The sequence below is a fragment of the Gossypium raimondii genome, chromosome 13 (genome assembly GCF_025698545.1).
Source record: "Gossypium raimondii isolate GPD5lz chromosome 13, ASM2569854v1, whole genome shotgun sequence".
Taxonomy (NCBI): Eukaryota; Viridiplantae; Streptophyta; class Magnoliopsida; order Malvales; family Malvaceae; genus Gossypium; species Gossypium raimondii.
Window position 1 is genome coordinate 19,939,593 of NC_068577.1, and position 15,336 is coordinate 19,954,928.

A 15,336-nucleotide genomic window follows, 5' to 3' on the forward strand; every position below is an offset into this window, starting at 1 on the left:
TTTATGGAATAATAATAACCTCCAATAATTCAAAATAAAATTTGATCTTATCCCCCTTTATCCTAGCTGAACCCGTCGCATAAAAATAGCTTCAGCCTACTAGAGTTTAACTTTAATTAGACTCTTCAAGGCTGATTTGATTCCCTTGTTTCTATTAGAGTCGGCCACCGCTAGCAAGAAGGAAATTGAGAGAATCAATCATAATTCCCTTGCTGATTTTGTCGCATGTTTGGCCTGCTGTACTTCTAATTGGACCGAATTTTCCTATTTGTCCCAGTGACTTTTGTGGTAAATTTGGTCACTTAAATTTTACATTTTGATCATGTCAATTTAATCCTTCCAGACCAGCATGTCATCAACCTTTATCCAGCAGCTTTATTCATGAAAATTAATTCTAAATCGAGGTCATACGGACATCAAAATGTTCCTTACATGCACATGGATTAAAATTAACATTAATTTGTTAAATTGGAGTGAAATACGGCATGGCATGTACTTAATCAATTTAAGCTAAATTATAACTTAATTGACTAAAGATTAATCAACAATTTAAATAATTTAATTGAATAAGTTAAGCTCAAAATTGAACTTAACAAACTCCTCCATACTTAAGTTATTGATCGTCTCTGAGAAATTAAACCGAAAAGTCAGGAATCGAAGCCCATAAAAACATGATAAAATCTTAAAACAAACTAAGTCGACTCATGAATTGTTGCATCTTTCATGCTTTGGAGCAAATTTTGGATTCATTAATCCTGAATTCTGGTTCATAAAGAAAAACAAAAAAAAGAAATCTGCTTTAAATCCACAACTAAATTCAAAGTTTAATCAAAATTTAAGAATGCTTTCTTAATCAATCCCTTCCAGAAAAAAAAATGTTTAACTCATATCACTCAATGTGTTTAGGCTAATATGCCGCTCTCAAATTGAAATTGACAGTAATTAACCACCATAGGCTTGCTTGTCCATCTTACCTTAAACATAATACATAAAATTTCATAAATATAATCGAGCCTAAATAAAGGTTGTAATGGGGCCGAGGTAATGTCCGGTGGACGGAAGGAATTTATTTGGGTGGTGGAACTAATTTTCTTAAGCTAGGTAATTGTTCAGAAGTCATCAATTCTCTTATTTCTCTTCTTTTTTTCTTTTTTCTTTAGTAGACAACTAATTCAATCAGCCTTTTATCGTTTCCATATCACTTGATTCAGCCGATCCACCTCATTGTGATCACATAACTCTTCATTCATTTAATTCAATAGGAAGGCTGCAACTTGCTGATTCTTTCTCACGAAAATCAGCCCTTAATTTCCAGCTAAGAACCACCCCAAATTGGCCAACATATGTCAAAATTAAGATGATCTCCCAAACTGACTTAACTAGCCTAAGAAGGTGAGTTGATTTCAGTCTTTGGTTCAATTTCTGGAGGTACATAAAAATTGGGAAATTAAGGCTTCAAATTGGCTAACTAATTGGAATGATGTCAAGGTCATCTTTTATAAGTAATCGTGGCTTAATTCCTAATGCCTCTTAAAACATATTAATGTAAATCAAATGTATTACTAGACTTAATAAGATCTAAAGCAAGTTCTAGAGTAATTGACAGTCGATAACAATAATCACACATGAATGAATAATAATCTCTCAAGTTGGCATGGATGTCCCAACTTACTCTCTAGGCTCAAACTCCTCACAAGGACCACATGATTAATCAATTAAACAGACTAACTTTCAATCCAACTCTGATTTAAGAGCATAACTTAGAACATGGAATTTGTCTTTTTCCCTTCAAACCAAAATCATTCAATTTGAAAACACAATTTAACCCAAGCAGTTTACACGCAACAATCAAAAATCAACTTGAATTCGAAAAGTACAATTTATTCAAAATTTTATTCATGAAATTTGCTAAAAAACAAACATCAAATATGTTAGAAAATCAATGAAATAATTCTCCCCCGTACTTAATGTTTGCATTGCCCCTAATGCAAAAGAAAATTAAAAATTAAAATTTACTTCATGGAAAGAAACAATAATAATGGAAAAAATAAAAGAAAGCTTCCCTGAATATGTGGGTTGCCTCCCACAGGCGCCTTTGTTTTTAAGTCATTGGCTCGACATTGCAATTCCTCATGGATCCTCAAGATTGATCTCATCCATCCAAGCTGCTTGCTCCCCTTCATAAAAATGTTTCAACCTGTGACCATTTACTTTGAAAATTTTATTAGTAGTGAGGCTCCTAATTTCGACTGCCCCATGATGATGCACCTCGGTTATTATAAACGGTCCAAGCCATCTTGATTTCAACTTACCGGGAAACAGTTTAAGCTTAGAATTAAATAATAATACCTTTTCCCCTACCTTGAATTCTTTGCGAATCAGCTTCGAGTCACGAAATGCCTTCAACTTACCTTTGTAGATGACTGAATTGTCATATGCCTCCAAGCGCAGCTCCTCCAACTCCTGTAGCTTCAATTTGCGTTCTTCACCTGCCAAACTATAATCCAAATGGCATTGCTTAATAGCCCAGAATGACTTATGCTCAAGCTCTACTGGAAGATGACATGCCTTCCCAAAAACAACCCTATAAGGCGACATCCCAATTGGTGTTTTGTAAGCCATTCGAACAGCCCACAACGCTTCATCTAACCTCTAGCTCCAATCTTTCCTATTGGGTTTAACAATTTTCTCCAAAATTCCCTTAATTTCCTTGTTACTACTCTTGGCTTACCCATTTGTTTGAGGGTGATAAGCCGTCGATACTTTGTGGGTGACACCAAATTGTGCAAACAAAGCTTTCAAGGTTCTATTACAGAAATGTGTTCCCTTGTCACTGATTATAGCCCTTGGTACTCCGTATCTATTTAAGATGTTAGTCTTATGACACTTCACCACAGTTTTAGCATCATTGGCCCTAGTTGGAAATGCTTCTACCCATTTCGACAAGTAATCAACACACACAAAAATGTATAGATAACTGAAAGAAGAAGGAAAAGGCCCCATAAAATCAATACCCCATACGTCAAAGATATCACAAACATAAAAATTATGTAATGGCATTTGATTTCTGCTACTTAAATTACCGGTTTTCTGACATGAGGCACAATTTTTGCAAAATGCGTATGAGTCCTTGAGAATAGTCGGCCAAAATAACCCACACTCAAGTATTTTATGAGCTGTTCTCTTAGGTCCAAAATGTCCCCCACCTTCTAGAGAATGACAAAAATTAAGCACTGATTCTATTTCACTATCATCGACACAACGCCTAATTATTTGGTCACTACAAAATCGCCAAAGGTATGGTTCTTCCCATAAGTAAAATCGGGCTTGACTTCTAATTTTTTCACTCAAATGTCTAGGTGCATTCGTAGGAAACTGTTTAGTCACTAAGTAGTTCACTATGTCGGCATACCATGGCAAATTACTAGACACACTGTAAAGTCTCTCATCGGGAAATAAATCACTCAGTTCACTCCTCATGTCCCCAGTCTCTATCCTACTCAAATGGTCAGCCACAAGGTTTTCTCTACCCTTATTATCTTTAATCTCTAAGTCGAATTCTTGCAAAAGAAAAATCCATCTTATTAATCTGGGCTTAGCTTCTTTTTTATGCAACAAATATTTAAGAGCGCTATGATCAGAGAAGACAACGACTTTGACTCCTAACAAGTACGCTCTGAATTTCTCTAAGGGAAAGACTATGGCATAGAGTTCTTTCTCGGTCATGGTGTAATTGCACTGAGCTGGGTTTAATAGCTCGCTAGCATACCTAATAATATAAGACTCCCTACCATTTCTCTATCCTAATGCCGCACCAACAGACCTATCACTAGCATCACATAGAATCTCAAAGGGTAATGCAGAATTCGGTCCTTGAATGATAGGGGCCGTGATCAATTTCAATTTCAATTCATCGAAAGATTTTTTACAACTCTCATGAAATTCAAATGCGACATCCTTACCTAGCAATGCACACAAAGATGATGATATTTGCGAAAAATTCTTGATGAACCGACGGTAAAAACCTACATGTCCCAAGAAGGATCGAATTCCTTTCACAGTACTTGGATAAGGTAGATTTTTAATTACCTCAACTTCGGCTTGGTCGACTTCTAAACCTTTAGCTGAGACGACATGCCCCAACACTACACCCTTCTCAACCATGAGATGACATTTCTCAAAATTCAATATCAGATTAGTCTCAATGCAACACCTAAGAACTAACACAAGATGATGCAAACATTGATCAAATGAATCACCATAAACAGTAAAGTCATCCATGAACACCTCCATTAAATGTGAAATAAAATCTAAAAAAATGCTCGTTATACCTCTTTGAAAAGTGGCTGGTGCGTTGCACAATCCGAAAGGCATTCTCTTGAAGGCGTAAGTTCCAAACGGGCAAGTGAAAGTGGTCTTCTCTTGATCCTCAAGCGCGATGGGTACCTGTAAATAACCTGAATAGCCATCTAAAAAACAAAAATGTGAGCGACCAGCTAGCCTTTCTAACATTTGGTCCATGAATGGGAGAGGGTAGTGGTCTTTTTTAGTGGCTTTGTTCAATTTCCTATAGTCTATGCAAACTCGCCAACCATTCTACACTCTCGTAGGAATTCCTAACCCTTCTTCGTTGGTGACTATTGTAGTTCCTCCTTTTTTAGGGACAACATGAATCGGACTTACCCATTTTGAATTGGCTATAGGATAAATAACATCAGGATCTAACCATTTTAAAATTTCAGTGTTAACCACCTCCATCATCGGTGGATTCAATCAGAGTTGGGGGTCTCTTTTAGGGATTGAATCTGGCTCTAAAGCTATCTTGTGAGTGCATAAAGTCGTACTAAGCCCTCTAATATCAGCTAGTGTCCAACCGAAGGCTTCTTTATGCTCTTTAAGAACTCTAAGCAGCTTGGATTCTTGGATTCCGGTTAAATCATTTGACACTATTAATGGCAAGGTTTGATTTTCACCTAAAAAGATGTACTTTAAATTTTTGGGCAGCTCTTTTAACTCTAATTTAGGTGGCGAAATCAATTAAGGAACTTGCTGACCAGTCACCGTAAGGCTGGGGAGAATCAGCTTGAATCGTGTCAATTTGGGCGAGTCTAATGCACAAATTGAGTCAATTAAAGAATCAGAAATGATAAATTCATGCTCATCAATATTGAAAATGCCTTTAGCTAGAACGCTTTTCAACTCGTCCTCAACCCCTAATTCATAAACATCTTGAACAAAATTATCAATTACATCAACAGTAAACACAGAATTAACATCAGTGGGATATCTCATAGCATCAAATATATTAAATTTAATTATCTCACCATCAAATTCCATAGTTAAATTCCCTTTATGCACATCAATTTTCGTTCTAACTGTCTTAAGAAAAGGTCTTCCTAAGAGTAAGGGCACATCAATCGAATTATCATTAGGTCCCATGTCTAAAACATAAAAATCAGCTGGAAAGACTAACTCATTTACTTGCACTAGAACATCTTCTAAAACGCCATCAGGGTAGGCATTACTCCTATCTGCAAGTTGAATTATCAGTCCTGTGTCTTTTAATGCACCTAATTGAACCCTATCGTAGATACTCCTAGGATTGACATTTATAGAAGCTCCTAAATCAAGCATAGCTCTATCAAGTTTAAGGTCTCCTATCTTACAAGGTATCGAAAACATTCCTGGATCTTTACATTTAGTAGGAAGTTTCTTTTGAAATAATGCATATACATTTTCGCCTAAGCTAATTTTCTCATTTCCAATTAATTTCCTTTTAGATGTGCATAATTCTTTCAAATACTTAGCATATCTGGGCACTTGTTTAATTGCATCAATCAATGGAATATTAACTTGTACCTTTCGAAACGTCTTAAGGATTTTGGCATTGACGTCGTCTGATTTTTCCTTCCTCAAGCGCTGTGGAAAAAGAGCTTTCGGCTCGTAAGATCGCTGCTGGTCATTAACGTGTAAACTTCCTTCTATTTGAGGCTCAAAGGTTTGCGCCTCCCGCTCAAGATTTGCTGCATCGCGCAAAATAGTGGACTGTGGTAGGTGCATTTTTTCTACCTTTCTTGGGTCGGCTTGAGATGATTGTGAATCAGCCTTTGGCATGGCTAAATTTTTCTCTATTCTATTACTAAATCGAACCCTTTTACCTCATTCTCACTCTCCTCCTTGCTTTTTGGACCTTTTTCAGTATAGGTCTTAATTATTTCCCACTTTCCAAAGTTACGGTACTAACATTATCCCTTGGATTCGCCACTGACTGTGAGGGCAACTGGTTATTTACTTGTGCTTGCCAATTCCCAAGGTTAGCGTCGGTTGATGAGACTCTAGTTTGTAGTTGCTTAACGGCTGTTTCTAAAGCTTGGAATCTACCATCGGTCTCATTCTTTTGGTCAGATATCATCTTCATCATTTGTTCAAGCATGGTATGGGTCTTGGTTTCAGCACTAAGGTTTTGATGGTTTGGTTGTGACATATTATATGGTCGGGAATTTTGCTGCTCAAATCTCGGAGGTGTGGCTCGGTTTTGATATCTGAGATTTGGGTGGTCTCTCCATCCCTCATTCTAAGTAGCCGAGTATGGATCGTACCTTCTCTGATTTGGAAAGACGGCGTTAGCTTCCCCTTCCTGTAATGTCGGACACATATTAGTGGTATGTCCTTCTAAACAACAAATGCCACATAGTGAAGCTTTTGCATTACCTCCAGTCATCAACTTACTTACCATAGCTGTTAAATTAGCTAATTGAGCCTCCATCATACTTGACTGGCCCTCATCCATTTGTTTACCCAAGTCGGACCTCCTGAGACCGAATTGCTGTGTATTTTGCGCCATATTAGCGATCAAATTTCAGGCTTGCTCCGGAGTTTTATCAACCAGTGCACCTCCGTTCGCTGCATCAATCATTCCTCGATCTTGTGGCGTAAACCCCTCATAAAAATATTGTACTAAAAGCTGCTCACTAATCTGATGCTGTGGACAGCTCACACATAGCCGTTTAAATCATTCCCAATACTCATATAGTGACTCACCTACCAGTTGCTTAATTCCACAAATTTCCTTCCTAATTGACCCTATCCTTGATACCGGAAAAAATATCTCAAGAAAAGCTTTATGTAACCCCATCCAAGTGGTGAATGAACTTGGCGGCATATAATATAACTAGTCTTTCGCCAATCCTTGTAACGAGAAAGGAAAAGCTCGGAGCTTGACTTGTTCCACTTTAATGCCATCTGGCTGCATAGTTGAACAAGTAATTATAAATTCATTAATATGTCGATAAGGGTCCTCACTTGGTAATCCATTGAATTTTGACAACAAATTCAGGAATCCCGAATTAAGCTTTAATGGCCTATCAAGGGTGGGATAAGTGATAGATGGTGGTTGCGTAGCCAAGTTAGGTGCAGCCAATTGCTTCAAGGTCCGGTTGGCCATGTCGATGTCCTCTAAATCGTTAGGTTCAATGTGTGATTCGGCTTGCTGATCGGTAATGTTAACAGGGAACTTCGATGTTCGTCGTCCACTCCTTAATAACATATACTAAAGGGACTAATCTACCTGCATAAAAAAACAAGAAAACAAAATGAGTTCTGAAAATCAAATAGATTGGACTACTTCGCTTCCCCGACAACGGAGCCAAAATTTGGTAACTATCGTTTACGACTACCGAATTTAATCCGCTATTCAACCAAAATTAACTGGTAATATAGAGTAAATAGGGAATCGTCCCATGAAGAAGCTTTCGCCAAATCTATTTGAAGAGATGAGTAAAGAAAATGCATGCGAAAAAGAAAATAATGGGGGGTTAAAAAAAACTGATCTAAGTTGCGAATAAGTTTTGGCTCAAATTGTGTATGCTGAAAAATTATCAAGAGAAAGAATACTTAGTTATCGACGCCTTAATCCACCAAGCACAAGTTCCTTGTGACTTTAAATCATTTTAATAGACTAAATTAGCAGCAAGACTGAAAAATCACTTACGAAGCGACTTCCTATCTCTAGTAAATTTTATTCAATTAGAAAACATTCATAATTGAGAATCTTCCTTTAATTACCCATTCGTTAACCAATTAAAGGTGCATTAAGTATTTTAGAGACTTCACATTGCATTAATCAAAGAAAATCCTCCAACGGCTTCTAAAATTAAATCCGTAATTGCTCTAATTAGCTGCAGGCCAATTAATCATCACCAATTCTAAGTCTAATTGAGAAATTCGATTACTCAATTTTCACTTAAATGATTATAAGAAAATTCCTAAATTAAATAGCTGATCAATCTAATGGATTTAGAAAAACTTCTCTGAACATTAAAACGAACAATTCAAGAATGCCAAATTCGAATTTAAAATAAAATAAAATTTCAAATTCCTTGTGCGAGGTTTCATAAGTGTCTAACTAAGCGTAGTAATTTAGCCACTCATAGCAAGTAAAACAAAACCAAAATCAATTCTAAACAACATGAATTACAAATTGAATCTTGGAAAGAAAAAATTCGTCAAGTCGTCGAGCTTCCCTTCTCTCAATTAGCTGAAACTTTGGGTTGCTACTCCAACTGCTTGATCGGCTTTTACTGGTGCAATCTGAGATTCTGCTTGCTCGAGTTCTACACCCTCTTGCTCTGTTCTCTCCTTTTTCTTTTTTTTTCAGCTGCTGGTCACCTCTATTTATGGAATAATAATAACCTCCAATAATTCAAAATAAAATTTGATCTTATCCCCCTTTATTCTAGCTGAACCCGTCGCATAAAAATAGCTTCAGCCTACTAGAGTTTTACTTTAATTAAACTCTTTAAGGCTGATTTGATTCCCTTGTTTCTATTAGAGTCGCCCACTGCTAGCAAGAAGGAAATTGAGAGAATCAATAATAATTCCCTTGTTGATTTTGTCGCATGTTTGGCCTGCTGTACTTCTAATTGGATCGAATTTTCCTATTTGTCCCAATGACTTTTGTGGTAAATTTGGTCACTTAAATTTTACATTTTGATCATGTCAATTTAATTCTTCCAAACTAGCATGTCATCAACCTTCATCCAGCAGCTTTATTCATGAAAATTAATTCTAAATCGAGCTCATACGGACATCAAAATGTTCCTTACATGCGCATGAATTAAAATTAACATTAATTTGTTAAATTGGAGTGAAATACGGCATGGCATGTACTTAATCAATTTAAGCTAAATTATAACTTAATTGACCAAAGATTAATCAACAATTTAAATAATTTAATTGAATAAGTTAAGCTCAAAATTGAACTTAACAAAGAATGTATAATTGGACGCAATATAGGAGGTTTCACAAAAGTTAATTAAAACGTTGGAAATCTTCAACGACGGTTTAAAGTAAGTTTAGAAACCTTCTAATCATGTTAAAACTAATAAAAACACTTTGAAACCACGTTTTGAATCAAAATCTCGAAATCCACCATTAACGACCCAATTTTTTTCTTTTATTTAAAACATGCGACTTAACGACTAAAAATTTAATTTAAAGGATCAAATAACATCATACACTAATAGGGAATCAAATCGTTATCTTAGTTCACATAAAATCAAGCATTTGATCAAAAACTCAAAAAACCCAGAAAATCAACAATGGAGAAATCTATGGTGTTTTGAGTGAAATACTATAGAGGTTTAATGTTGGGAGAATGAAAGAAATCAAAGGAATGAAGTTTGGGAATCAAAATTGAATAAGAGGAGATTTGGAATACAATGGGTGGCAAAACAAAAATATGGACGAGATTGATGTGGGTTTTTAAAGATGAAAGAGGAAAATTGGGTGAAAATTTAATTTTGATTTAATTGCCTTTTAAAAAATCATAATTTAGAACATTTTACAAATCAATTCTTATTTCAAAATTGAAAGCCTTTTGAACATTATATTGTGAAATTAATTTAATTTGCAAAATGCCAGAGACAAAAGCATTTTCAAAAATCATGCAAACAAAATTCCTGAGCTCACTACAACTAAAATCCTCATTTACCCTCGAAACTTTTAGGCCCAAATTTGGGGTGTGACAAGAGAGACCCGAATCCCCGTCATAACACATATGAGAGGAAGCACATCTTATTAGCCCCTCTCCCTCCCAGTTCAACTAGGGATTGATTTTCTATTACATAGACACTAAATGAACTCTTCTAATTCAACTAGAGTTTCACTTCCTCTTTATATTAATAGATGGCACTAATAGGGCTAAAAATACAAGAAGTTATACACAACTTTGAGATATTGTTATTCTACCCAAAAATAGTGAGAATTTATTTATAAGTATAAGTTATATTTTCTGGAAATAACAATTCTACTTGTTTTGGCTAAGAAAATTAAGAAAATTAGTTTTGGCATTGTGTTTGATTCGTAATTGTTCGAGCCCACACTCGAAGTAGTTCGTGGTACGAGAATAGTAGAGAAGACGGTTTGGTTGAAAACCAAAAATGTCTAGGACTTGTCTTTATCAAAGCTCGTGTGTTATTTCAGGAAAATGTTTATTGCTATAAATATCACAAACCGACTAGGTCTTAAAAAAACTATTTTCCTACTTTACAAGAAAATCATTTTCAAACTGGATCTTTTGCGGCAACATTGTATTTGTATAGTTAAGTTATGTTGAATTTGAATGAAAGACAATAAGCACATATGATTTGCAACACCCCTAACCCGTATCCTTCTCCAGAATAGGGTTATAGAGCATTACCGGAGTTTACAAATTAACTTTCAGACATTTCATTTCATCAAGCATTCATATTTATGACCAATTAAAATCAAAACATTTATGAGCTAACATTAACCAATTTAACTTATACAAGTCATTATAACCAGAATCAAATCATCCAACATTACCAATAGAACCAATGGATAATGTGATATATCTCCAACAAGCTTCCAACCCAATCGAGCTTCCGATAATCATTGAAATGCATCAAATAATTATACATATTACCAATAATAGTTCGATTCCAATAATAAAACACACATATATATAATATTCATTACCAAATAGCATTCACTTTAATTAAAATTATATAGAATATAGCTCATACGAGCTCACCGGACTAAATTGCAGAAATACCAAAATTCAGGGACATTTTAGAAATTTTCTATTTTCCTCATTTTTCCACCCAATATTTTTCTAAATTTCATTCAATTTTGTAATTTAGATAAATAACCAATCCATTTCATGCAATTTGGTCATTTTTTGACATTTTTACAAATTTACCCTTAAAGTTTCACATTTGTTCAATTTAGTCCTTGGACCTAAAACATGTAAATTGGTCATTTTAATGAAAAATCACGCTAGTTAAATAATCATATATTTTCCTCCTCCTCCTCTCCATTCCACATCCTTAATGTATATAACATGCTTATAGGTAACATTATCTATAATTTCACCATTTACTTATATAAATTCATTCAAAGTCTGTCCACTTGAGTCGTAGTCACTAAATTATTTATATCTTGAGATATAGAACTCGAAATTAAGATCTGTAAATTCTTTCTAAAACTAGACTCACATATGTTCTTACCATAAAATTTTCATAATTTTGACTTATCCAATAAGTACATTTTATTCTTTAAAGTCATCCCTATTCTGCTGTCTAACAGTTCCGACCCTTCTTCACTAAAAATTAATTATCTCATCGTACAGAATTCTAATGACGTGTTTGTTTGTTTCTATTGAAAATAGACTCATTAATGATTTAAAAATATAAATTTAAGCCACTAATTATTTTTCTTAAATTTTTATGATTTTCCAAAGTCAGTATAGGGAACCTGAAATCATTCGACATTGTCTCACAAAATTTATTATGTCTCATGATTTACAATTCTATTGCTTACACTGTTTCTTCTATAAGAAACTAGACTCAATAAGATTTAATTTAATATTTTATTCATCCTATAATTAGATTTACACAATTTATGGTAATTTTTCAAAGTTAACCTCATCTGCTCTTGTCCAAAACTATTTTAGTGCAAAATATTGATTACTAAGTTTATAACACTCTTATTTTCCTTCTCTACACTATTTCTCATCACTTCCACTTATTTTCTCTTCACTAACATATCAAGAACATAAAATCTTATATAATAAAACCCTACATTAACATCAATTTCATACTTTTTCAATAATATCAAACTTAAAAATATATTGAAATCTTGATGCTCTTACCTTACTCAATTGATTTCAATCTTTAACTTAATTTTCTCTCTTCTCCAGCCTCTATTTCTTGAATCTAACTTGATATTCTAGCTCCCCATAGTCTCCTTATTATCTTTATCTCTTGATGGATATGGAAATTCTTTTGGTTTTTAGGTGAAAATGGTAATTTTTTTGAAGGAGGGACCAAATCGTAAAGAAAGCAAAACTTTCTTTCTTTCTCTCTTCTCCTCACGTTGGATGCATGGAAGATGATGGGTTGGTTGGTTTTTTTTTTCATCTTTCTTTCCACATATATACACTAAACAATAAAATAATAAAATAATATTTAAAAATCAAATTAAAATATTAATAAACTAATATTTATTTATTTATTTAATCTAAAATATCTCCAACATCATCATTATCTTCTAGATTTCTCTCTCTTCTAAATGACCATTTTGCCCTTTATGATCTTTTAAAATTCCATCCTTGAGTCATCAATTAATTTGGTAAAATTATGATTTAGTCCCTCAAAATTCTTTACCTTTTTCAATTTGGTCTTAATCCATCCATTTTTCTTAGTTTCTAGATCATTCCACCCTTAAAATATTTACACCTTTGGTCCTTCAACTTTTTTGTAGTTACACTTTAACCCCTCAAATTTTAAATATTTACTCTTGACCTACAAAACTTTTCTCACTTTTGCGATTTAATCCTTTTTTGAATTAATATGTCATAATATACTTCTCAATGTTGACATAACTCAATATTACCCTTTTTATCACTTTATTTCCTTATTTTACTATACCAAGGATAATATCTTACTGTAGAAATTTTCAAAATATTACATTTGTGGTCCCAAAACCACTGTTCCGACTAGGCCCAATTTCAGGCTGTTACATGATTTCCTTTACACTTGTTCATATTGTAAATTTACGAACTCTCATGATTTATTTTAGAAGTTGTAAGTTCCCCAAACACCATACAGAGGTTGCATGATTTATTTTAGAAGTTCTAAATTTATGAACTCTCATGATTCATATTCTATATATCATTTACTGAGTTCTTTCATTGATATGGCTCAAGGGTCATCATTTTCCATGTTCCCTATAATTTTGTGCGTTTGCTTGAGACAGGAAAAGACTTAACTGTGGTAGAATTTCGTCTGCGAAAATCCAATATGAAAAATTAAGTTTTGTCAACACTTAACAAGCTTCTCTAAAGCAATTAGAACAGAGGTTGTCTCTGTTTGAGGTGCAGCAATATCAGATGATGGAAGAGTTGGAACAAAGCAACGAACACCAGGCTCGGTACTGGTTTTTATGTGAAAGATAGGTATTTGGCATTCAGAAGATCGCTCCAGAAAAATTTTTCGAGACCCATGCTAGAATTTCCTACTTTCCCAGCTACTTTGCTTTCGCCTAATGAGTGTGAAGAAGAGCTAATTCCATCCCCAGCCAAACCTAACTATGTGACTGAAAGAGCCACTGAAAATAAAGGAAAAGCTACTGAGAAGGAGTTAGAAAAGTTAACCACTACCAAACTAGAGAGGGATGTAGAAGAAGGAAAGGAAGAAACAAATGTCCCTTCCACTGCACCAGCTACTGCCACTGAAAAAGGTAAAACTCTTGTACCGACATCTTCACCAACCTCCAGGACTGCACAAGATGAAGTAATCAATCAATTGATCGATAAACTAACGGAGACCAACAAAGAAGGTGAGGAAGTTTACCTACGAAAAAGAAAGATGCGATACGAAGTTAATGCTTGCAAGTCCACAAAAAAATTGAATGTAGTGCCAACGTTCCAATCCAAGAAAGTTATGTTTTTGTTTTTTTTTTCTCTCAAGCATTGCATAATTGTTTTTATCATTTGTGTGCATGTTCATACTTGTTATATACAGTTCATGATTCTACATGCATTAAGGAGAATGCATCCTTTAGGTTTTGGGGTGTATTGTGCATCTAGGTTGCATTTTGTATTTAGTATGTTCATTTTGGTATATAGGATATTTTTCCATGGCATAATAACTATTGAAATACTACTTTGTCTACAAGAAGTACAGTTTTTCCTTATGATGTTAGATGATGAGTTTAATTTTTTATATACCTAGAACAGGTTACAATGGATTGGGTAAAGTTAGCTTAAGCAAAGTTGCAAGGAAATTGATTTCTAAAAATGGAATATCCTATACTCTTTTAATGTTTTTTAGCTTTTCAAAATATAGTAAGTATCTTTTAATGCCCTTAGGGATTTTTGAAACCAAACATTATTTAAATTGCTACGGCATTTTGTTTTCTCCATCGTGTTTGTTGATTAGAATAGAGGGTCTATGTAAGAGTCTATGATATAATTTTAGGGGCATTCTGTTGTAGCAAAGGACTAAGTAGCTAAGGAGGTAGTTGTATGCTGCATCCATCTTTTTAGTTAAAGGCCTTAGCTTCATGAGTGACTTTTGGTTTAAATTGTGACATGATGAGGTACTCGGCAATTCAATGTATGCTCCAAAATGATTGGCAAGTCAAAAACATTTTTGTGACATGACTAAATCCCCTAATATAGTTTCCATGAAAAAAAGAAAGAAAGGAAAAAAGGAGAGTAAATATATGAAAATGTGAATAATATATTTTGATATGGGCTTAAAGCAAGTGACTTTTGTTTAGGTAAGAAATGAAGTAAATGAATAAAAAATATTTGCTATAGGACAAAAGAAAGAATGCATGGGTACTTATGAAATTTTGTTTTGGGGAGAAATTTTTGCACTGCCTTTGCTGAACAAACCTTTGGCACTTGAATCATTTATAGGAAAAGAGAATATTGCTGAGAACAAAGGTATAAATTGTTTTTTGAATAGCTAGGCAGTACAATAAGGTTTTTTTGCAAGGCAAAATGGGTGCATTCATGCATTTAGGTGTATTTTGCTTAAGGACAAGTAATAGCTCAGGTTTCGAGGTGTGATAACTCTTGAAAAGAGTTATATTTCATACCTTTAGACCTATCTAATTTCTTGTACTTAAGTGCATTTTGTTACGTTTTAGGACATTTTAGCTGAATTTTTAATATTGCATTTGGACTTAGACTGTGTCGGAATTTGGTGCTATTAACTGCTTGTGGTGAAGTTTTTTGTGTGTTAGTGTGGCAGGAACAGGTTTTAGAATGAGGAAATAAAGGAGTGAAGTTTTGTTAGGGCAAAA

The 15,336-nt window shown here is 34.2% G+C and overlaps 1 protein-coding gene across 1 annotated transcript; it reads right to left on the reverse strand.

Moving 5' to 3' along the window:
* Window positions 1–4,773: 4,773 nt before the first annotated feature.
* LOC105781436 (uncharacterized) lies at window positions 4,774–6,114 on the reverse strand. Its single transcript, XM_012605979.1, has 2 exons — window positions 5,055–6,114; window positions 4,774–4,946 (listed from the first exon to the last, which is right to left on the reverse strand). The coding sequence occupies exons 1-2, from the start codon at window positions 6,112–6,114 to the stop codon at window positions 4,774–4,776; spliced, it is 1,233 nt and encodes a 410-aa protein (XP_012461433.1).
* Window positions 6,115–15,336: the final 9,222 nt, after the last annotated feature.

Bases quoted from the DNA above. Each gene is read 5' to 3' on its own strand.
- LOC105781436 (XM_012605979.1), bottom strand. From the start codon at position 6,114: ATGCCAAAGGCTGATTCACAATCATCTCAAGCCGACCCAAGAAAGGTA. The intron at 4,947-5,054 runs GTCAGCAAGTTC...TGCCATTAATAG, and splicing joins CCCCAGCCTTACGGTGACTG to TGTCAAATGATTTAACCGGA.